Source organism: Mirounga angustirostris, unplaced genomic scaffold, assembly GCF_029215605.1.
Source record: "Mirounga angustirostris isolate CCGP_5_RB_7025 unplaced genomic scaffold, mMirAng1.0.hap1 SCAF_10, whole genome shotgun sequence".
In the NCBI taxonomy this organism is placed as follows: Eukaryota; Metazoa; Chordata; class Mammalia; order Carnivora; family Phocidae; genus Mirounga; species Mirounga angustirostris.
Window position 1 is genome coordinate 110,636,988 of NW_026991718.1, and position 22,822 is coordinate 110,659,809.

Here is a 22,822-nt window from a genome sequence, read left to right on the forward strand (position 1 = left end):
AAAGAAAAGAAAGAAAGAAACCTCTGCTGCTTCCCTGCTTATGTGCACGCTCTCTCTCTCCATCTCTGTCAAATAAATAAATAAAATCTTTAGAAAGAAAGAAAGAAAGGAAGGAAGAAAGAAAGAAAGAAAGAAAAGAAAAGGAAAAAAGAAAGAAAGGAAAGAAAGAAAGAAAGAAAGAAAGAAAGAAAGAAAGAGAAGAAAGAAACCTCTGCTGCTTCCCTGCTTGTGTGTGCTCTCTCTCTCTCTCTCCATCTCTGTCAAATAAATAAATAAAATCTTTAGAAAGAAAGAAAGAAAGAAAGAAAGAAAGAAAGAAAGAAAGAAAGAAAAGAAAAAGAAAGAAAGAAAAGAAAAAAGAAAGAAAGAAAGAAAGAAAGAAAGGTAAATGTCTAACAAACATATAGAAAGCTCTGTATTACAAATAATCAAAGAAATATTTTTTTAAAAAAACTTCCACCTACCAGACTGGCAGAAATTAAGAAAAGGCTAATATCCATTATTGGCTTAGTATAAGGACAAGGTAGACTCACACACTGTTGGAGGGAAGGCAGCTCATCACAGTCTTCTTGGAAAACAAACTGGCTTCACCCATCAAAATGTAAACTGTGCTCACTTGGTGACCCCTTAATCCCACTTCTAGAAAATCTAGTTTAACTACACAGAAATATCTATAAGGATCTCAGTCGCACCATTGTTTATAATAGCAAAAAACTAGGAACAAGTTAAATGTCTATCAATTGGGCATTCATTAAATAAATTATGGCAAATCCAAAGAAATATATTGCAGTCGGGGACAGATTTGCCAGAGAAGTTCATAAAGCTTAAGGCAAAGTTCAAGATCAAGTTCAAGGCCCTTCCAAGGGAGGAATTAGCAACATGTGGTGACTGTTACAATTGTCAGTTGTAAATTTTAAAATTGTCATTTCTTTTGATTCTAAATAAATTTCATTTTGTATCTAGTTTTTTATTCATAATTTTGTGTTATTTTTCATAAAGGGTGCCTACCAAATTGTATAAGTTTTAGGTTCAAAAAAGCATAGATTGGCCCTCTGTATGAAGCTATTAACAAGAATGGAGTAGATATATTTATATGTACTGAGAGGAAAAGCTGTCTACTCTACAATGCTAGGTTTAAAAAAAAAAAAAAAAGCAAACAGCTGAACTACAATCTCAAATGCTCCTGGTCTTGTTTAAAAACCAAAACCATACCTCTGTGTATATATCACATACAGGCATATAAAAATAAATCTCAAAGAGTTATTATTTATCATTTTTAAAGACAATTTTGTCACAAGCATACTCCAGATCAAGTATTATCTTAAAATGTGATTCCTCATACCCGCACAGGATTCACCAAAATGATGTGCCACAAAGATTTCCCATTTCTGAACTGGGGAAAGCCGAGGCTTCCTTCCCAACCCTTCCTGCACCAGCCCTGTGACAGTTCAAATGGGCAGGCTGAAGGGGCATGATGGCCAGAGAGGGGTCAGGGCTGTGTGGTCAATGTCAGGAGTGGGCACAGAAGGATGCCCCGCCCTGGGCAGGACGGAGAAGGATCTGTGTGGTTGGAAGACAGGGAAGCAACACTATTCCTTTCGCACTCTGCACCTGGCCCCTGAGACCTCAAAGATAGTCCCCTGCCTGCTTTGGAAAGAGCTTCTGGACTGAGGCTGGACATTCCAGCCTCACTCACCCCAGTGGTCCCAGACAGTTCTCAACAGCAGGGGAGACTAGCAGTCTGCCTGGGACCCCTTCTGAAGAAGCTGAAGCTACACATGGACTGGGCTTCATGCCTTTCAGAGGGTTTTGCCACTCCCCACCCATCTTGTCCTTCACCATGAAGGAGAGGGTCAAGGACGGGGGCTTCATCTCTAGACTGTAATAGACACAGCTGCCCCTGGATCTGTGTCCTTGTCTCCCTCCAAGTGCCCTTTCTGCCCTCCCCCATGGCCTTCTGAGATGGCCGGACAGAAATGGTGATGAAGGGGACCTGACAGGTAAAACTCCCCCAGGTGTCCTTGTCCCCGTCCACCCTCACTCTCATCCACTAGGGAAAGGCTGGGACCAAGGGGAACCCTCTCCAGGGCACCATCCTGAGAAGTTCCACTCTGTCTGCTGCCCAGTTCCCCAGAGGGAAAGGACTTGGCTGCCTCAGAAACAGTGGGGGTAGAAGACAGCACTTAGAAGCCAGGAAGGAGGGTCAGCCTCAGGACCACCAGCTATACACACATGCACACACACACACACCAGCCACAGTGCCTGAAATTTCAGCAATAGACCTTCAGTCCTTTGTAAGTAATCTTCAAAGACTCTTGTCAAGATTCACAATACAAATCCTATTACACACAGATCACCAGTCCAGATAAAAAGCCCAAGGAATTCCCAATGGTGGCAGTACGAAGAGTCAAGGACACAGACTTTGAAAACCAACAGATCTGGAATCAGGCCTTGGCTTGGCTATTTTCTGACAGTGAGGATTTGGGACAAGTCACTTCACCTCGTTGAGCTTCAGTCTCTTTACCCAGAAAATGGGAATAATAATAGTATATACCCAAAGGGCTGTTTGAGAGACAAAATAAAAATAATTCATGTAAATGTTTAAGCTCACATCTAGCAGATACTCAGAGCCCAATAAATATTAACTGTTGCTGATATTATTATTAGGCTGGAATATAACACTACCTATCAAAAGCTTTCTAAGACTGCATTTCTTTTTTTTTTTAAGATTTTATTTATTTTTCTTTTTTTTTTTTAAGATTTTATTTATTTTTGACAGAGAGAGAGAGTGTGTACAAGGAGGGGGAGCAGCAGGCAGAGGGAGAGGAAGTAGCAGGCTTCCCGCGGAGCACGGAGCCCGACGCGGGGCTTGATCCCTGGGATCATGACCTGAGCCGAAGGCAGACGCTTAACCGTCTGAGCCACCCAGGCACCCCTCTAAGAGTGCATTTCTAATCCTAGAGTTTTATGCCTGGGAAATAGACTAGAGATCCAAAATTCATGTGCAAAGATGTTCATGGCAATGTTAGCTACAAAGGCAAAAGCTACAAACCTAACTGTCTAGGAGCAACAGTGGGCTAGCTGGATAGACCTGGTATCCCAGATGCCAAAATGCCATGCAGCTGGTAAATGAGAGGCCATGGCTCCACAGACACTGACAGGAAGTGGTGCCATTAGGTGTTGGGTGAAAAAGAGCAAATTGCAGAGCAGCGTATATATAAGAGGATACTATGTGGTGAAAAAATATTTGTAGGTACATATATACTTTAGTACACATATGTACTTGTATATTGCACAGAAAAATGTCTCCCAGGATGTCTTTTTTTTTTTTTTAAGATTTTATTTATTTATTTGAGAGAGAGAGAATGAGAGACAGAGAGCACAAGAGGGAAGAGGGTCAGAGGGAGAAGCAGACTCCCCGCCGAGCAGGGAGCCCGATGCGGGACTCGATCCCGGGACTCCAGGATCATGACCTGAGCCGAAGGCAGTCGCTTAACCAACTAAGCCACCCAGGCGCCCTACCAGGATGTCTTAACAGTCATTATCCCTGGAGACTGAGGAAGAAGGTAAGTCATTCTTTTATTTTATATGCTACTATAAGCCTTCAAGTTTTCAGTTTTAATGAAGGACATGTACCACTTTCTAATTAGAGAGAGAGAGAGAGTGTTCTTTCTTGAACATTCCAAATAAGCTCTCCTGTGAGGGCCTTTGTATCTGCTGCTCCCTCTGCCTGGATCACCATCCTTCCAAACAACTGCAGCCTTCAAGCTCTGTACAAATGCCACCTCCTCCACGAAGCCCTCCCTGACCACCCTATTTAAACGGCCACACCCTCTCCACCTCCCTTGCCATCCCCGCCCCCCACCCCCCACAACCGTCGCCTCACTTTTCTGGTTCTCCGCTGTACTGGTTCACCCTGTGACCTACCATTTATTTTACTCGCTGGTTAATTGTCTGCCTCACCCCAACTAGAATATCAGCTGCAGGAGGGCACAGGTTTTTGTTTCTTTTCTTTCTTGCAGCCTCCCCAGGGCCTGGCACGTTTACATTAAGTGTTTACTTAATGAATAACTGTCTGGGCCCTGAGGGGACTAGGTCACAGTCAAAGGTCAGGCTTTGAGTCATCTACTTGGATCAGACTCAGAGGCTGAAAGGGATGGGTTCTTTTGGGCAACTGCTTCCAGGAATCCATCCTCACAATGCACTTAACACAAGCGCACAGAAGCATACGTACAAGGACGTTCAATGCAGAGCTGCTCATCAAAGTTAAAAACTGGACCTAACCTACATGTCTATTAAGAGAAGACTGGCCTAATCGTTTGTGATCCCTCCAAACTATGGGGCACTATGCAATTATTACAAAGAATAAGGTAAGTTGACAAAAGAATAAGATGAACCTAAATTATGGATAGGAAAACATATCCATGCCATATGGTTAATTACGTTTTTAGAGAGTAAATGGTAGGACATGCTATGATTTTACATCACTGATCTAAAAATAAAAAGGATAAAGACTAACCGAGGCCACCAATTTCACTAGCAGTGACTGTGGCTGTAACTGCTGGTGGGGTGGAGTGAGTGAGACACTGGGGACCTTTATATTTTGCTTTATACATACTTCTTTTTTTCTTTTTTTAACAACTAGCATGACTACTTTTAAAAGTTTTTTTGGGCGCCTGGGTGGCTCAGTTGGTTAAGCGACTGCCTTCAGCTCAGGTCATGATCCTGGAGTCCCAGGATCAAGTCCCACGTCGGGCTCCCTGCTCAGCAGGGAGTCTGCTTCTCTCTCTGACCCTCCCCCCTCTCATGCTCTCTATCTCATTCTCTCTCTCAAATAAATAAATAAAATCTTTAAAAAAATAAAAAAAATTAAAATTAAAATTAAAAGTTTTTTTAAGGCTTTTTTTTTTAAGATAATCCCTATACCCTATGTGGGACTCGAACTAACAACCCGAGATCAAGAGTTGCATGCTCTACCTACTCAGCCAGCCAGGTGCCCCTAAGGCATTTTTTTAAAAGAGAGCAAAGCACATTCAGAACCTGGAGGAGAGACTGTCCAGCTGCTTGCAGCTCACTACTACTCCTCCCCTTCCCCCCCCCCCTCCCCCGCAGGACCCAGCTCTGCAGGGCACTGCTCCCTAATTCCCAAGTCCCTGATGCCCTGGAGCTAGGGAAAGGGCCCGTCCTGCCACACCCTAACACAACTGTGATGTGGATTTTCACTGGTAGGGATTTAGGGAACCCAAACAGTCTCTGAATTACCATATCTTTGCAGATCAAAGCTAGAAAGGGCCTTAGAGGCCACTTCATCTAGTGGTGACAACACAGTGAGGGGTGTCCAAGGTCAGAAAGGGGAAAAGTGCAGGAGGAAGGGAGAAGAACAGAGATGACCCAATCCCTACTCACATGTTGTACAAAACACCCTACCATGGGAGCCTGGGTGGCCCAGTTGGTTAAGCATCTGCCTTCAGCTCAGGTCATGATCTCAGGGTCCTGGGATCAAGCCTCACATTGGGCGCCCTGCTGGGCAGGGAGTCTGCTTCTCCCTCTTTCTCTGCCCCTTCCCCCCAACTCATGCGCGTGCACGCACACACACTCTCTCTGTCTCAAATAAATAGATAAAATCTTAGACACAAAACAAAAAACACCCTACCAGAGCACAGAAGGGCATTTTAACAGTGGGTTCTGGCAATGCCACTTCTCCTACCTCCCAGTCCAGCCCACAACCAGGAAAGGACCCTCCACAGCCCCCCAGGCACACCCAAGGAGGTTCCCACACACACAGCAGCCCTGAAGCCAGAATCCTGAGTGGTTCCTTCACCTGCGCCACGCCTCTCCAGGTCCTGGGGAGAGCCAGGCTGGCCCCCCTAGGCTCGTTGGCCCTGCCCTTCCCAGCCCATCCCCACTGTTCATGCCCGGCTCACAGCCCAGACCCTGCCTGAGCGTGGCCCACCTTCTCCACAGATGCGTTGGATTGCAGCAGGATCTTCTGGAATTCCCCTCTTTGAGCATCTTTGAAGATCGACTGTTTGCCATGGGGCATTCTTAACAGCTTGGGGCTTCCAGAGTGGACAGGTTTCTGAAAAGAAAAATGGGCCTCCCAGGTCATCATGGGAGGATCTCCCTACCCTGTGGGGAAACAGAAACCAGAGGCAGATGCTGAAAGTACGACCCGCCCAGCCCCCCTCGGTCGATCCACTGCCCTGTGAAAGGGATGGCCGGGTGTTGAAGGGATCCTGCAGTAAAGGCATTCCAGCACTGGGGAATCTCCATGTTAAACCAGCAGCTTCTGCTCTCAGGACAGAGACTTGAGTTTGCCTTTGTGGAAACCACCCCGCCTTTGTCCTGGAAGAGACCCCTGGCCAAAGGTGAGGATTAGGGCGTGTATAGCCATTGCTCTACAAGATGCGAATGCAGTGGTACAGCCCGATCCTCCAGAGGTGGTCTGAGTGTCCTGTAATAAGACGCAGTGCACGCGTCTTACAGCAGAACCCGTCCGAGCAGCCCACGTGGGATCGAGTCTGCACTGCCTACACCCGACAAGTGTTGTGTATTTACGGAAGGTGGGGTTTCTCTTTCAAGCCTCAGTTCCCGGGAACCGGAATCAGGCTCAACTGCTGAAGCAGTTTGCTGGGCTCCCCCGGCCCTGCACAAGATACTGTCTTCACTGCTGAGAGTCCGAGGCCAAACACCCACCCCACCCCCAGCTCTATCTCCCTCCTCCCCTCAAAATGAGACCATCAGTCAAGGCTGGAAGGGTTAATCTTGGGGCAGAGATGAGGGCTCAGAGGAGCAGGGAAGTAGTTTGCCTCTGCTTGGGCCTCAGACCCCCGGAGCCTCAGAGAGGCTGGGTGGGGGAGGTAGACAGGCCCCAGTTGGCTCATCTCTTCCAGATTACACTCGCTGGAGGACTGAGAAAGTAGCCCAGGAACTAGCCTGTGATTCTAGGTTCTCTGGGTTGTCTTCCCTCCAGGTCTGCCCTACCCCCAGCTTGTAGACTCTGGGAAGGGACCATGCCCAGCCTGGAGGCAGCAGAGTGGGCTGGATCAGGTGAATCTAACCAGGGAGGTGAGCTGATGGACGTAAAGGAGCTCTGGAAAGAGTGCCTCCATATAAGAACACAAACACACGACAGGCCCCCAGGTAGCTGCCAGGGCTCAGCCCCAGCTCCCACCTGTGGGGGTGCAGGCCTCTCCGGCTGCTTGTCTCTGGGGTGCTTCATCACCGGGGGCGCCGACATCAGGTTCCGTTGCAGGGTGGCGTTGGCCACAGTCCTGGCTCTGGGGACCGGGGGCTGCCCTGGTGGTCTGTGAGCCCACTCCTGGTGCTCCATGCAGGACTTGCCCGACCGGAGGCTCTCAGCCAGGAAGTTGTCCACTTCTTGGACCTGTGCCAGGGAGACACCTGCCCCGGTGACACTGCAGTGTCCCAGAGGGACATGCAGGGCCTCCTCGGCCCGATGCCAATACCTAAAGGGCCCTCCAGGTGCCCCAGGCCTTGCTTGCTTGCAGTTTCCCTAGAAACTGAGTACCCTTAGAAGCATCAAACCAGAACTCATAACCCTGTCCCGGGGCCAACCAGGAATGCCCTGAGTGCCCACAGGCGGGACACCACTCCCGTGAGGGACTCAGTCTCCCCATCAGTGAAATGGACAGTGGTTTCCAAATATTTGTGAGGTTGTTTGTAATCTTAAGGGAAGCTCCGAAGTGTTAAACAAGTAAAAAGCTGAACTGCTCTAGGAGAAGCCACTGCAGTAGCCTCTGAGCATCTGTCCCCAACATGTTTGGAAAATTACTGGATAAGGTGACCCCAAAGGCCCCTTCCACCTTCATCTGCAAAGATAGCATAATTCAGAGATGGTGTGGGTTTCCTAAGTCCCTTGCATGAGCCCGGTGAGCCCGGAGTGTGAACACAGCCATGAGGAGTAAGACAGGAGCCGCCTTCGAGGAAAGAGTCATCTACTAGACAGAACAGGACCAGCTCTAGAAGATGTGAATGCTCTGCTATCACACCACCTGGGTCTGGACCCATCACTTCTGGGCTGTGCAACCTCAGGCAAGATGCCTAACCTCCCTGTGCCTCAGTTTCCTTGTCTGGCAAATGAGAATAATTCTAGAAACTAGCACCCACCTACCTAGCTCCCAACCTCCTCCAAAAGAAGTCGTCATGTCCCCTCTCCTTCCTGCCCTCCCCACCCGGCCCTCCAGCTGAGTCTGACCCACAGCTGAGAGAGAGTGGGGGGTGCTCCTGTTAACCATACCTTCTTGGGCAGCAAAGGCAAGGGGCTCACAGAGGCGTTGAAATTGAGGATGGGCTTGAACAGGTTGACGTTCCAGAAGAGGATGTCCCCGTTGTAGGAAGAGGTCCCGAGGAACTGGTTCTGGTACTTGGCCATGCTCAGAACGTCCTCCTTGTGGAAGATGTGCCAGGGGTAGCCCACGAACACTGGCTTGGTCTTGTGGAGCCTACGCACAGGGCCAGAGGTGGGAGGGCGGGCCGCTCGGCCTTACTGCTCCCGGGGGCGGGAAACACCAAGGCCTTTAGATTCTGGGAGGCAACTCGGAAGAGGGCACTCAGGTTGGAGCTCTGCCCCACCGACCTCATTTACAGAGCACCTACTGTGTACCCACCACAAAGGCCCTGTCCTCGGGGCTTTATATAAACTAATCTGACGAATCCACCCCCTCTGGACAGCTGAGTAAGGACTAAAGAAGGGAAGCCATGGCCCTAGAAGGGCCCTCTGGAAAGGAAGAGGCCTTGCACATTCTGTTCTCTCTGTCTGGAATGTTCTTCCTACCCCCAGCCCTTTGCTGCTTTGCTGAGAAGACCCTACTCCACCCGCACCATCCTCAGATGAGCCTTTCCTGACCGCCCCTGAGACGAAATCGGGTTTCCATCCCCTCCCCTTAGAAACCTGTGCTCCCTTCCCCCACAGCACTCAACAGACTTTATCATTATAAATGAAGTTATTTGATTAGCCTCTGCGTCCCCCTTGGAGGATGGAGACCCCATCATTCTTGTTTACACCCATCTCTAGCACGTAGCACAAAATCTAGAACATGTTAGCCTCAAGGAGTGGTGAATGAATGGACAGATAAGCAGATGAAGCACTGGACATTACCCGCCACGAATTTCTTGCTTGGTCTTCCAACCACTAGTGAAGCTAGGAATGGGGGAACCCATCTGAAGTAAGGAGAGTGGTCAGCTGCCCTTAGCTACTCACATGAAGCAAGTGATTCTCTTACTCCACCCGGTCACATAGAACGCTTTGTTCATATGGACAATCCCACTAATCTGTGGAAGATGACAGAAAACAGAGCCCTGAGGCACCTCAGAGAAAATGGCCCCAAGTCAAAGCTCTCCATGATGATGAGTTCCCTAGAAGCGGTACCACCATATATTTTTCAGAATGCTCTCACATCACATTATCCCGTTTGATAAACTTGGAGCAGGGAGCGAGTGTAGGTATCCATGTCCGCTCAACAGGGGGATCCCTGGGAGGGTCAAATAACTGAGTGATAGGGTCTGAACGGTACTCAGATCCCTGGCTACTCGGCCAAGGGCTCCTTCTAAACTAGTTAAAGGACTTTCATAAGAGTTAGTCATGGGCTCAGGTCCCAGAGTGGCTGGCTTTGCTCTATGCCATACCCCCAGACCGTCTCTAGGACACTGGCAGACATTTCCGGAACAGGAGTGAGCGTGGGGTTCTCCTGGCCCCGCTGCTAGAAATGCCGTCTGAAGCTCTCAGACCCGGGCTAAGGCGTGCTCATGAATCGAAAGAACAAGAGTAGCTATAGCACTTGCAGAATGCTTGATAAGGACAGGCACTGTGACCTAGCTTCACTCTACAGGCGAGAACACAAAGGCTCAGGCAGGCATGAAGGCAGGCAGTCTATGTGCCCAGCCTGAGAGGGGGGGCCCAGGCTCGGGGGCGCTGTGCTCTGCGTCTCCCCGCGGCGCCCCCAGTGCCAGCTGACAGAGAAGACCGACCTCCAGGTGGTCCATGTTGGGGAAGACCAGCAGGCATTCACCAATGGCATAGTTCCACATCTTTATGGTGCCGTCGCGCAAACCCGTGAGCAGGCAGCGCTCCGATTCGTCCAGGCACATGGTGGACAGCTCCATCTGCTGGTCGCCGGTCACAGAGAACTCCATCGTCCGCCTGCCCGTCGCCACCTCCCACACGCTCACCAAGCTGCTCAGGCAGCCACTCACCACCTGCAGGGGAGCAGGCGGCTGGGGCCCCTAGAGAGGAGAGCGTCCCCACTCCCAAGGGTGGCCCCCACCTGTCACGGCTGGGGCTGGCCCAGCGCCCCTCTCCCTGCGATGTCCTGCCAAAATGGGCAACCAGGCCCTTCCTGCTGCCCAGTAAGGCCCTCGTGAAGACACCTTCCTCTGCTCAGAGGAGTGAGGCAATCCCTCAACCAAGTGGTGGGGCTCCCACCCCACCTCAGGCCACCAGCCCCCTGCAGGGCTGCTTCTCATCCACATGCTGCTGCCCCCACGCCACCCTCCAAGTTATGAATCCTCCCCCCACCCCGCCGCTGTGCTGACTGCTCCTTGGATGCAGCTCTGGACCCCTCAGGGGGTCTGGGTCCTGCCCGAGGTCCCCTGGCCCTCCTGACAGCCTGAGGCATGACCAGCTCCAGCCCACTCACCTGCTTAAAAATCTTGCTGTAGAGGACGGCACACACGGGTGAGCTGTAGGTCGTGGTCTTCTCCCCTGTTTTTCCCGGCTCCTCGGTCTCCAAGTACCCTTTGAGGATCCCAATCTATAGGTGAGGAGTGAGGCCGGCAGCTGGGCAGTCAAAAGGGCTCTGCCCCCAGTGACTGGCCCCAGGGAGAAACTTCCAATAAACTGCAACATCAAACGTCCTGACTGCACACAGACCTGAGCCCAGTGAGGCCTCTTGGCTCCTCAGCCTGCCTGCTGATACCTCTCACGCCTCCTCCTTGGGAGTCCAGTGTCCTTCATAACTCCTGGGAAGCTTAAAACGTCAGTCTAGTGTCCCCTCCTCCAGGGAGCCTTCCCTGACCACACTAGGCTAAGGATCCATTCTCTGTGTTCCAAGAAGCACCTGGTACGCATCTCATCCCACCACGGAGCATTTTCTACTGTCATTCTCTGTTCTCCTCCCACCTCCTCGGTTCCTTGAGGGATGGGGCGGCGTCTAATGAATGCATTCTCGGCTCCTGCCCAGGAGCGGGGGCTCACTCCCTTCCGCCCAGCACTCACCGAATAGGTGCTACAGATGAGACTGTCTTCGTTCTTGTGGAAGTAGATGCTGGTGATGGGGCAGTTCCCCAGGGCGAAAAGCTTCCCGCAGAAGGACTGGAGGCATATGTAGTCCTGCATGTCCCACACGCGGATATTCTGGGGGGTGAGAAACGGGCAGAGAGGCTGAGGGTGGGCTCTCGGGGAGGCATGGGTGCCCGAGGCCTTGGGGCGTGAGGAGGGCCCACACAGTGCAAGCACCTCCAACACACACCTACCGCACAGATGCCAACCGTACCACAGAGATGAGGTTCTTATGCTCAGATGAGGAAACTGAGGCTCCTCCACCCCCCCCCCACCCTGCTGGAGTGGCGGCCACTCAACAGCTGAGGATGAAGACCGAGCAAGACAGCATGAGCCCCTGCAGACCGTCACAGGCTCCCCCGCCAGCCTACCTCAACTAAAGTCAGGCACCGCACACTGTGCCTACCGACAGGGTTGCCAAAAAGCCCACCTGTCCCCACAGCAGCCCCCTCGAGTTCATCCCAAGTTGAGGAACCCACAGAAGTCCCTCCAGGATGCCCATTGCTTGGAGACATCAGCAGTAAGCAGGAAAGGGCATGACTCCAATCCATACCCTGCCTCTGCCCATCGCCTCTGTGAGGATTTGGGCTAGCTCGTCCCGGTCCCCTGCCCCTCCAGCCTCAGATCCTTCAGCAGACGCCAGGACACCCAATTCTCGGGGCTACTGGGAGAAGTCCAGATAACAGAAAGTGTGGGCTGTGCTGGGGAGGGTGGCTGGGGTAACCCAAGGGTCCTGCCAACTCTCAATCTACTGATTCCCAGAAGACACAGACGTGTGCCCTGAAGGAGGACCCCTGGAGCCGTTGGCTGCATCCCCACATTGGCTAGAACAGCCGAGCAGCCCCGAAGCCGGGGCGGTGCCCTGAACCAATCGGTGCAGAGGTGCAAAGTGACAGGCCCGGAACTAGGGAGTCCCAGGCGCTGGAGAAGGTCCGGTCAGGCCGCGAGAGCCAGGGCAGCCGAGAAGGGGTCGCTAGGAGAGCCAGGGGGGAAGGGGACAGGGAGTGGCTCACACGTGTCGCACACCTACTGTGTATCAGCCGCAACGCTGCCACTTTCCCACCAGTCCTGCTCTAAACCTCTCAACCACCCATCCTGTGGATGAGGGGACTGAGGCTCAGAAATCAGAAGGGCCTTGCCCAGGACCACAGAGCAAGAAGCCAGGCTGGGCAACATGGGAACCCAGCTCTGGCGGACTGCTCAGAGTGGGGTGCAGGCCTCTACCAGGGGCTGTCAGAGACCCCCAGCCCCCTCGTGGTGACTCCACCTGGAGCAGCCAGGCGGATGTGGAACACGGGCAGGGAGGTCACACCATCCCCCTGGGCCTCAGGCTGCCGCTGACTGCCGGCCCCTGGCCTGGCCGAGCTACATGGTTTTCCCAGGGCCAGCATCTGTGCCGGGGAACAGGAACCGGTCCGAGTGGAAGAGCTGTGCTCCATGAGGACAGCACCTTGTCCTTGGAGACGCTGAGGAGGATGCTGCTATTTTTGCTGTTCACCAGGATGTGCGTCACGGAAGTCTGATGCCCCTTCATCATCCACACGGGCTTTTTTGAGAAGAAGGGGTTCCACAGGCGGATGAGGGGGTCATAGCCACCAGTCGCTGGGGTCAAAAGAACGAGTGTCAACCATGGGGGGCCTATGCTGGGACCTTCTCCTGGGACCAGGCCCTGGACCCCAGGCAGGTGTGGCAGATGGGGGGTTGTGGTTATCATCTGCCCCTTTGCCACTCCTCCCCCACAGCCTCCCCCATCATGTCACCACACCGCCCCAGGTGCCCACGGGCTGCGACCAGAGTGGCAGGAGAGGAGCCCAGACAGAGCCTCCCCACCATGTCCCCAGCAGCCTTCACCCCGGTTCCACCAGGCCTGGGGTTTCTGGGGGACATGAAGATGACTTACCCACTAAGTTCTTGTCTGGGCAGTAATCAAAGCAAAGAATCCCTTTTCTTAAGTTCAGCACGGAAAACCTACAACAGCAAAGGGCGAAGGCTGCAGGCGGGGAGCGACGGCCTCAGGGAAGCCAGGGAGAAGCCATTACCTCTTACCCAAGGACAGGAGCAACCCCAGCAACCCCGGGGCTCACCCTGCAGCCAAGTCGGGGCGGAGCACCACAGGCAGGGCGGCTGCCGTGCGTCTCAGCCCAAAGCCAGCAGCTCGTGGAGGAGGCGCCCCCCTCCCACCTGTAGGTGAAGGCACCCCCAAAGCAGGAGCAACTCCTTACAGCCGTAATACATTTAACTTAACTCGATCCTCACTTCAACCATACTGAGACAGGCGTCCCCTGACCCATGACACACATTTTTTAAAATGAGGGGATTCTAAGGGCCAGGAGAAGGGGAGCTCCCAGGTCCTTGTGCCCCTGCCTGCTCTGTGTGGGTTCCTGTGCTGGGTGCTGTCTCGTTCATCATCTGGAGCCTTCATATAACCCTAGAGAGTGTCATCAGCCCTGTGCCACAATGAGGACATGGAAAGCAGAAACTAAGGAGTTTGCCCAAGGCCACAGCCTGGCAAGATGGGGGCATCAGGATTCAGAACCAGGGTGGGCGTGGCAGGAAGAGGCAGGAGGCTCAGTTGTCAGTGCTCCAGGACAGGAACAGGTGCAGCCGGGTGGATGGGGCTCAGGAGGGCCAGGGTGACCCAGGCAGGGGTCTCAGGAGGGTCCGGCCCGAGAGTACTGGAAGCTCTGTGCCTTGGCACATGCTATTCCCCCTTATCCATACATCCTGCTCTTTCTACTCAAACTCCCCCTTTGAAACTCAACTCAGAGGGCCCCATTGCAGGGTACCCCAGCCCTCTAACGCAGTATGCCCTCCACTGAACTGCCCCTGAACTGGCTCCTTTATCACTCCCCGGGGGCCTAACCCAGTTGCCTAGGGGTCATCCTGGAGGCTCCCTCGCCAGCATTCCCATTATCCAGCTGGGCCCTGAACCCTCGTTGCCCATGTCCCACCAGAGCCCTGGCCTTTGCTCAGTTTAGACCCCCTTCATCTCTGTGTCAGCCTCCCAGCAGGTCTCTTAACCTCCAGTCTTGCTCCCACTCCAAATCTACTCTCCCTTCCACTGCCGGAAGGATTCCTCGAAAAACTGAAACTTCAAGAAAAGCATATCAAATACATGTATCTCATCTATTGTCAAACCAGATACATCTCCCTCCATGCATATATGCACAGAGAAATCTTCTGGAAGAATGGTCACCACAATGTCACTAGAAATTATTTCAGGCTGATTCACTCACTCATGCAACCAAGATTTACTGGCATCTACACCCTTCCGGGATTACCAGGGGCATAGATAAGATGCCCCTGCCTTCATGGAGTTTTCCTTCCAGAGGGAAACAGCAGGAGCAAGTAAATGAACAGAGACGCAAAGGAGATGGACCTTTGCACATTGGGACAGGTCCTGCAGGGAAATAAACAGGTGGCTTTGACAAGGTAGCTGCAGGAGACCAGTCTGCAGATGGTTGCTGTGTAGAGAAGGGACCGGAAGGTCAGAAGGGACGCAGGGAAGAAGGCCATGGCAAGCAGTTCAGGTGGCTTTGACTCAGTGGTGGGGGCAGAAGTGAGAGAAGAGGGTAAAGCAGGGGAGACACTGTGGGTCAGTCCACACACCCAGCACAGGGCTCCCTCCAACTCCACCCTGGCTCCTCGGCTCAGATTCACTGCTGGCTGCAAGCATCTGAAGAACTCAGCGCGTGCTGGCTGCCAGGGAGCCAAGCTCTCAGGCCCACAGTGCCTCGGAGGCTGAGGCTGACTCTAGAGGCAAAGTTTGGGGGTGACAATGCCTGACCCCTCCTGTGGAGGCCAGGCCCTGAGAGGTCCTTGCCGGGAACTAGAGACCTGCAAACAGTCAATGGTGCCACCTGCCGGCTAGCAGGTGTACCGCATGCAGACAACCCGAAGGGTCTGCGTGCTCTCATGGGTATAAATACATTCTCCAACCTGCCCCCAGAGTGTATCTCAAATCCCTCCATCTCATCTCCACTGGCTGATTCCAGGCCATCATCATAGGGAGCCTGAATTATTACAGTGGTATCGTCACTGGAGTCCCCAACTCCACACCTGCCCACTCCACTTGCAACAGAGAAGCAAGAAGGATGCTCCTACACATCAAACCATACCGTTCCTGTGCTCAAAACCTAAGAATTTGTTTATATCTCTTACCAAATAATCGAAAAAGATATGTTAGAGACAATTGGGGGAGATTAACTTGGACTAGGTACTAGTAATATTAAAGTATCATAGTATTTTCTCTACTTCTGTGTGTTTAAGATTTTTAGTAACGAAAATGTTTAAAAAATAAAAACAAAGAAGAAACAAGGGCATACAGGGCGGAAAGGAGCAATTCAAAGGCCCTGGGGCAGGAGCATGCCTGAACCACAAGGGGGCCACAGGGGGCTGGAGGAGGAAGGTAGAAGAGGTGAGATTAGGAAGGCAGCAGGGACAGACCACAGAGACCCTCATGGCCAGGATGAGGTGATCCTGTGATGTCCACCTACCACTGAGACCCAATAAATAAATAAAAAAACAAGCTGAATAAAACACGTATCACAGACATGAGATAATACTACCACCAAAGCAGAGAGATGAGCCTCTGCTGCAAATCAGCTCCAAGCAAAATCCCACCACACTGCCTCACTCAAGGCCTGGAAGCCAGGACTGAAGCTTCCCCACGGCATTAGGCCTTCTCCGGGGCCCCCTCCTCCAACCAGCAGCTAGTTCCAGGGCTTGGGTAGGGATGTGTGCAGAGGACTCTGGCTGGCAAGATAGTGGAGGTACAGCTAGGCCTGGGACACGTCCCCTGCTCAAAGGTCTCAGGTTTCCAATCTGTAAAATGAGGAGTTGGACCAAATTAGCCCTACCCAACCCAGGACAGGAACGGACAGACAGAGATGGGGCCTAAGTGGCCCTCATTCTTCCCGCTGTGCCTCACCCAGCTGCTCCCCCAAGAAGACAGGGGGCGTGCAGTTCATGGTTCAACCTGCCCAGGAGCAAAATCTCACAGACCTGAAGGGTCCAGGAGGTAAAGACCTGCTGCAGGAAGGAAATAGCAGAAGCAAAAGGAAAAAAAAAAAAAATCCACCAGGAGAAAATATCTACTGTGAAATGCACGGTGAAAGATACATATGAGAGGCGGCTGGGTGGCTCAGTTGGTTAAGGTTCAGACTCTTGATTTCAGCTCAGGTTGTGATCTCGGGGTCGTGAGATCGAGCCCCACGTCGGTGTGGAGCCTGCTTAAGATTCTCCCTCTCCCTCTGCCCCTCCCCACCCTCTCTCTCTAAAAAATTAAATAAATAAAAATTTAAAAATAATTTTTAAAAAGGTACACATGAAAATGATAGAAGTGAGACATTTGAGAACGGGGTGAGACAGTGGGTATTGGGTAAGGGAAGGATTGAGGCTTTATTTATTATGTTTTACTTTTTTACAGGGTCAACCTACGTATATAGACTTACTAGTGTGACTAATCACTGATTAGGAAGGAAGGAAGGGAGGGAGGGAGAGAGGCAGAAAAATATCCACTCTGGGGAGTGGAACCTGGAATAAAGGAAAGAGATCAGAACCATCTCCAAAGAGTAAGTGCTACCAATTATTGACCATATAGCACAAAGAGCAATCAGCTCTGGCACGAGGGAAAGAAGTACTGCTGTCACCCCCTTCTACAGACGACGACACTGAGCAAGGGGCACAGAGGTAAAGCAACTCGCATTCATTCCTCCATTCAGAAAATATTTTGCTGACTGTCTGCTTACCCTATGTGCCAGCTTCTGTGCTGAGTTTTGCGTATAAATTGGTGGATAAAAGAGGCTTGTTATATTTTTGTTGCTGGTAGCAAAGATTAAAACCACGCTCCATAAAAGTTCTCGTAACCCAGTGAGATCCGCAGGATGCCGCTGTCCTGGGGCCAGGCCCACTCTCAGTGGGGATGGCCACGGGTGGCTGAGGTAAAGCCAGACCCTCCGGGGCACCATCACATCCCCCCGCCGCCAGCTCCCCCACTCCAGCCTGGGCAGAGGCGCTCCTTACTTGGGGCTCTCTGGGGCTTTGGATGGCAATATGGTCAGCACCAGAGAGGACTTCTCAATGGCCGAACAGGAGGCCACTGTGTTCAGCTGGGGGATGAACTTGACCTGTTGGCACCAGTTGGGATGGAGCGCCTGGGAAGAGAGTGGCAGTGGTAGGGGCTGGAGCTGAACACGCCTAATGCCGTCTAGTGATCACAGCTCTGACACGCCCACACGCCCCCCCCCCCCCCCCACCAGGTCCTAGCCCAGTCCTGGGCCATCACTTGTCAGTGAGACAGGTGAAAAGCACCCAAGTCTGCTATCACGGGAACTCTTGCTTATAAGCTGGAGAACAGGCAAGGTCAGCCCATGTGACAGCACCATCTGTCACCCCATCCCGCACAGGAGAAAGGATGGATTGGAGTCAGCCGGGCCCGCAGTCCCTCTTATCCACAGGGATCCCCGCCACGGAGGAGAGAGGAGCTTCCCCACCCCACTGCTGCCCTCCGTGTTTCAGGACATAATTTGGAGTGTGTGTGAATGTTATCTGGTGCAACTTGAACAACGAAAGGCTAAGACCCAGCAGTCAAGAGGGTGGCCTGACTGCCCTGAATTCTCTAGTTCTGGCTCTGCAGTTTGGTCCTGTGCTTGGCCTCCCAATCCGGGGATTCTCCTCTTCAGGACAAGAATGGAGGGGGTTGTCGGGCACTAAGCTAGGTTTTCAATGCACTGCCTCACTGAGTCTCTCTCACGATGAAGGCACCGAATTCAGGGCACCGAAGAGAACCCGGGACACTTAGCAACTGGGGTAGAAAACGAAGCCCAAGATGAGATTCCAACAGAAGATGGAGAAGAAGGTATTCGTGAGTGACTCTCCTGGAATGAGCCCAAGCAAGACCCTAAGTGCCTGTCCTTAGGAGCTGCCAATCCCATGAGGATGACAGGCTGAGAAAGCAGTGGGTGGACGATACAAAGTTGGGAGGAGGTAAGCTGTGCTAGTGTGATTTACAGCAAGAAATGTATATTTGGTCTTCATGCCCATTTCTGGCACAGAGCTCCTAAAACCCCTGGAATTTCCTAAGTGATAAGACAAAGGTGTCTTAATATTCGTAATGAACCCCTTTCAACCACACCTGAGTTTACATTAATGAGGTGACTTTTGGAAAGCCCCTAAGGATGGGGACTGGTTGCCAGGGGAACCAACCATGAGCTTGGAGGGTTGGAACTTTCAGTCCCACCGCCCTAATCCCTGGGGAGAGGAGAGGAGCTGCATGTTGAATTGACTGCCAATGGCCAATGATTTAATCAATCATACCTATGTAATGAAACTCCATAAAAACCCACAAGGACAGTGTTCAGAGAGCCTCTGGGCTAGTGAACATGTGGAGGTGTGGGGCGAGCCTTGCACCCAGAGAGGGCAGGGAAACTCTACCCACCCCCACCCCTTTCCCCATACCTTGACCTGCATCTCTTCCCTCTGGCTGTTCCTGAGTTGTAGCCTTTTATAATAAACTGGTGATCTAGTAAGTAAAATGATTCTCTGAGTTCTGTGAGGCACTCTAGCAAATTAATAGAACCCAAAGAGAGGGTCATGGGAACCTCTGATTTATAACTGGTGGGTCAGAAGCACAGGGGACAACCTGAACTTGTGACTGGCCTTCAAGGTGGGGCGGGGGGGAGCAGTCTTGTGGGACTGAGCCTCAACCTGTAGGATCTGATGCTATCTCCAGGTAGATAGTGTCAGAACTGAGTTGAACTGTAGGTCACCCGGCTGAGGTCCAAGAATTGCATGGCAGTGTGGGAAAAACACATTGTCCCTGGTGTCAGAATCCTATAAGCACTGCAGCGTGAAGAGACACAGGCAGGGGCAGGCAGCAGGGCTGGTCCAAGCTGGCTGGTGAGGGCCCCGAAGGAAGCAGAGAAAGGGGGACACAGGAACCTAGGGAAGGGGACAGAGTGTGACAAGTCCCTGTGGTGGGAAAAGGCTTGGAGTGTCCAGAGAACAGCAAGGTGGCCTGCATCTCTCTGCATAGAGTAAATGAGAAGAAGCAAAGTAACAGGCAAGATGGGGAACAGGCCAGGGGGCCAGGTCACATCATGTACTGATGGTCATGGTAAGATTCTGTCCGAATGCAATGAGAAGCTACCAGGGGGGCGGGGGGGGGGGTACTCTGAGCAAAGGAGTGACGTGGCTGTTTCTAGCTCCTAATTCCTCTGGCTGCTGACTGGGGCAAAGCACTGCATGGAGAAAAGATGTGCAGAAACAGCTAGAAGCCACTGCAGCCGTCCAAGTGTCTGCCAGGACCGGGCTTTAGCAACGGAGGTGGTGAGAGAGACGAGCCATGGGATCCAACAGCGGCCTCCATCCTGCTCCCAGTGACCAAGCCCTGAGGCCTAAGACTGAACTCAGGGGGAAAATCCACTTTCTGTATTGATTTTTGAGTGGTGAGTGTGTACAGATAATTACCATGGTAACAGGCCAAGGAAAGATACAACCTACCTTCAGCTGGTAACTCCTATACAAAGGGGACTTTTCATTTAGGAGCTTCCGTGCAGAAACATTGGTCCAGTGATCTGATAGGAGAGAAAAAGCGAGGTCCACATCACCAGCTCCCAACCTTTGCCAGATCAGCAAAACCCCAGGGGACACCTTGAGTTGGTTTGCGACTCCTGTATGTCTCAAAAGGCTTTTCCATCCAAATGCTTGTTCAAGCTTTACCGCGTTCTGGTGGATTCGGTGGGGTGTACTCAACACCCAGAACACAGACCCAGGCAGATAAACACTGCTGCCCGGAGCCCCTGTGCCCCTGCATGCCCAGCCGGCCCCACATCCCGGGCTCCTCCCTCTCCCCTGCATACTGCAATCTACACAAGGTGATTCTCATTTAGGGAGCTCCAGCTCTGCTGGACTGGAGAACCAACTGAGACCACAGGCTCTACTCTTTCTGGAAAGGATCATTTGGAAGTTTACCATCATGCCTCAAACGACATGCCCCACCTTGTCCAGGAAACACAAGTTCCAAGGAGAAGCATCCAGCAAACATGCCTGGAGCAACTGCCCTAAGCACAGCCTGGCCCTTGAGGTGTTTAGAGTCTCCCGGCCTCCAAAACCTCCCAGGGCTAGCGGCCAGGCCCGGGAGCCTCCAGGAAAGGCCCCTGGTGCACATGGAAAGGCTTGACACAGGCAGATGGAGCCAGCGGTGACGGGGACAAGCCTGGGTCTACCTGCAGAGCAGGGTTTAAGGAGGTGGGTCAGAAGGACTGGGACAATCTGGGCTCAAGTCTGAGAGAAACTCCCAGGTAAAATGCAGAAAAGAGAGGGGGACCTAGGGGCTTATGCCAAGCATTTTACTGCTGCAAAACCACCAGCCCCATCTGGCAAGAGAAGTCCCAAGGGGTGGAGTGCTGCTGAAGTGGGGCGGGCCCTGCAAGGGCACAGGAGGCAGAAAGCTTAGCCAGGGCTGCAGTGCAAGCTTGTTTGCCTGTCTGCCTCTCCCATGAGGCTGGGAGGGCCCCGGGAGGTCAAGGGAGGTAGTCACCTGGCCCTTACTGTGTGCCTCACACTGCATGCTCTCCTTCCACCTTACAGAAAAGCCATGAATTGAGTCTGCTTATCCCTGTTTAATAAGGGAACTGAGGTACAAAGAGGTTAAGCAACTGGATCCAGGTCACACAGAGCTGGTCTGTCCACCTCCTCCCAAGGCAACACACTGGTGGGCCCACCTTCGTGCATGACCAGCCTTCAGGCTGCATGTGGCATGGAAGGCCTCCTTCCTACACTCCAGCTTCATCTGCACCTGCTCCGATCTCCTGTCCAACATGCAGCTCAAAGACCACCACAACCTCCCACGTCGGTTCCCAGGGTGGTGCGGCATGACCTCAGCTAGGCAGCCGCCTTGGTTAGGGCAGCGCGAGGGAAGGCACTGGGGTGGGGGAGCTGGAGGGGGGGCCGGGGGGGGGCAGCGGCTGATGAGGCAGGAATGCAGCTGGTGCCCACCCACTGCTGTACCCGGGACAGGATCCATTTTCCATCCGGCCAGTGGGGGGAGTGTTGCCCTGTCAAGCTCAGCAGGAGAGATATCACCAGGGCCTGGGAGCCCTTGGAGAGTGTCCTGCTCAGAAACTCTGACTGGAAGCCCAAGGGGCTGCTCTGGTGTCCTGGGTGGAAGGGGAGTCAGTGTCCTCGGGGGCTGGGGACCCTGGTGGCCCGGGGCCTCCTCTAGACGGGTATGAAGCAACCTAGAGGCCTGACACTGTGCACCAAAGGCTCGATCCTGGACAGCGTCCAGCTCAGACGAGCCCCTGACAGCCCCAGGCCCCAGAGCTGGGATCCAGTGCCCTTGGCGGAGCTGCCCCAAACAGTGCCCTGCAGCAGGCAGTCAGTCTGGGGTACAGCCCAGCAAGGGGTCGAGGTTTGGATTGTGGGGCGGACCGCCTGCTTCGGGCCACTTACCCTGTGGGGCCCATGCAAGTGCTGCACCCCCGAAAGTACCCTTCCCCCTCTCTTCATGGACTGTAGCAGCAGTTGGACAGGCAGTGGGTGGGAGACTGGAGGAGGCCATGTGCCCAAAGCACGCGGCACACAAGTGCTCAAGAGATGTCACTGTGCTTATGCATGTTCACATCCGCGTTGAGCCAGGCCCTCCCGCAGGCCTGTCTGCCCCACGCCCACCCCACAAACAGAGGCTGCTCCCAGCCAAGGAGAGCAGACCCTCGTCCCGACCACGGAGAAAGGTAGTGCCGTCATCCCAGGACCCAGAGCCGGTGAGCGGCTTCCCCAGGGTCGCACAGCAGGCCCAGGCTCATTCGTGCTGGGATGAGCAGAGTCCTGCAGCCCCTCCCCTCAGCCTCCCCTGTGCAACCTCCTGCCTTCCCAGAGATTGTCTCATCAGCCCCCTCTGGCTCCTGCTGTCCCCTCATCACCCCCTGTCCCACAAGCCACTCTGAGCTGAGCAAATGGCCTCACTGCCCCTCAGGGGCTCCTGAGCTGGAAGGCGAGAGAGAGAAGAGCGTCTCAGGGCAGGGCCATCTCCCCCCTCCCCCAATTCCTCAGCATCTTAGCTACCCCATTTGGAGGTCCTGGGAAGGATTCGGGGGTTGAACAACCCGTGGGTCACGTTGTCAGAGGTGAAGATGATGACGTTGCCTTTGGTGTCCCCGTAGCAGAACACACCTCTGTGATAGTCAGACCTGAGGGGAGGTGGGGACAGAAGAGGCTGGGTTGCGCACACCAGCTGCAACCCTCCACCCTCCCAGCGTCCAACGACCTTCCTCCGCCTGGGAGCGAGAGCAGTTCCCACACGACTTTCCAGCCTTGCCCTCAACAGCTGACAAACATGGGCCCAGCCACCCAGATCCAGATCATCGGTGAACCAGGTCCAAAAGAAATCATTATTTTCTTTTAAAACCCAAACAAATGAGTCCCTCGTCCTCCAGATGCTCATTATCAGCTCACCCCTACTGATGGACCATGACATTCCCAGAGTCCTCGGCCTTGGCGGGACAAGCCTCTGCCAGGATT

At 52.9% G+C, this 22,822-nt stretch overlaps 1 protein-coding gene across 2 annotated transcripts in view; it reads right to left on the reverse strand.

Annotated features, from left to right (window-relative positions):
* The window catches only part of EFCAB8 (EF-hand calcium binding domain 8), a 65,157-nt gene that overhangs the window by 18,763 nt on the left and 23,572 nt on the right, over window positions 1-22,822 (reverse strand). For both annotated transcript variants that reach the window (XM_064572930.1, XM_045885533.3), the window contains exons 8-19: window positions 22,367-22,491; window positions 19,802-19,875; window positions 17,324-17,454; window positions 13,200-13,267; window positions 12,750-12,901; window positions 11,237-11,374; window positions 10,659-10,772; window positions 9,991-10,218; window positions 9,224-9,294; window positions 8,261-8,465; window positions 7,175-7,387; window positions 5,954-6,079 (exon numbers count right to left, since the gene is read on the reverse strand). In XM_064572930.1, the coding sequence (XP_064429000.1) occupies window positions 5,954-6,079; window positions 7,175-7,387; window positions 8,261-8,465; window positions 9,224-9,294; window positions 9,991-10,218; window positions 10,659-10,772; window positions 11,237-11,374; window positions 12,750-12,901; window positions 13,200-13,267; window positions 17,324-17,454; window positions 19,802-19,875; window positions 22,367-22,491 (1,645 nt within the window). The remainder of the gene's footprint in view (window positions 1-5,953; window positions 6,080-7,174; window positions 7,388-8,260; window positions 8,466-9,223; window positions 9,295-9,990; window positions 10,219-10,658; window positions 10,773-11,236; window positions 11,375-12,749; window positions 12,902-13,199; window positions 13,268-17,323; window positions 17,455-19,801; window positions 19,876-22,366; window positions 22,492-22,822) is intronic.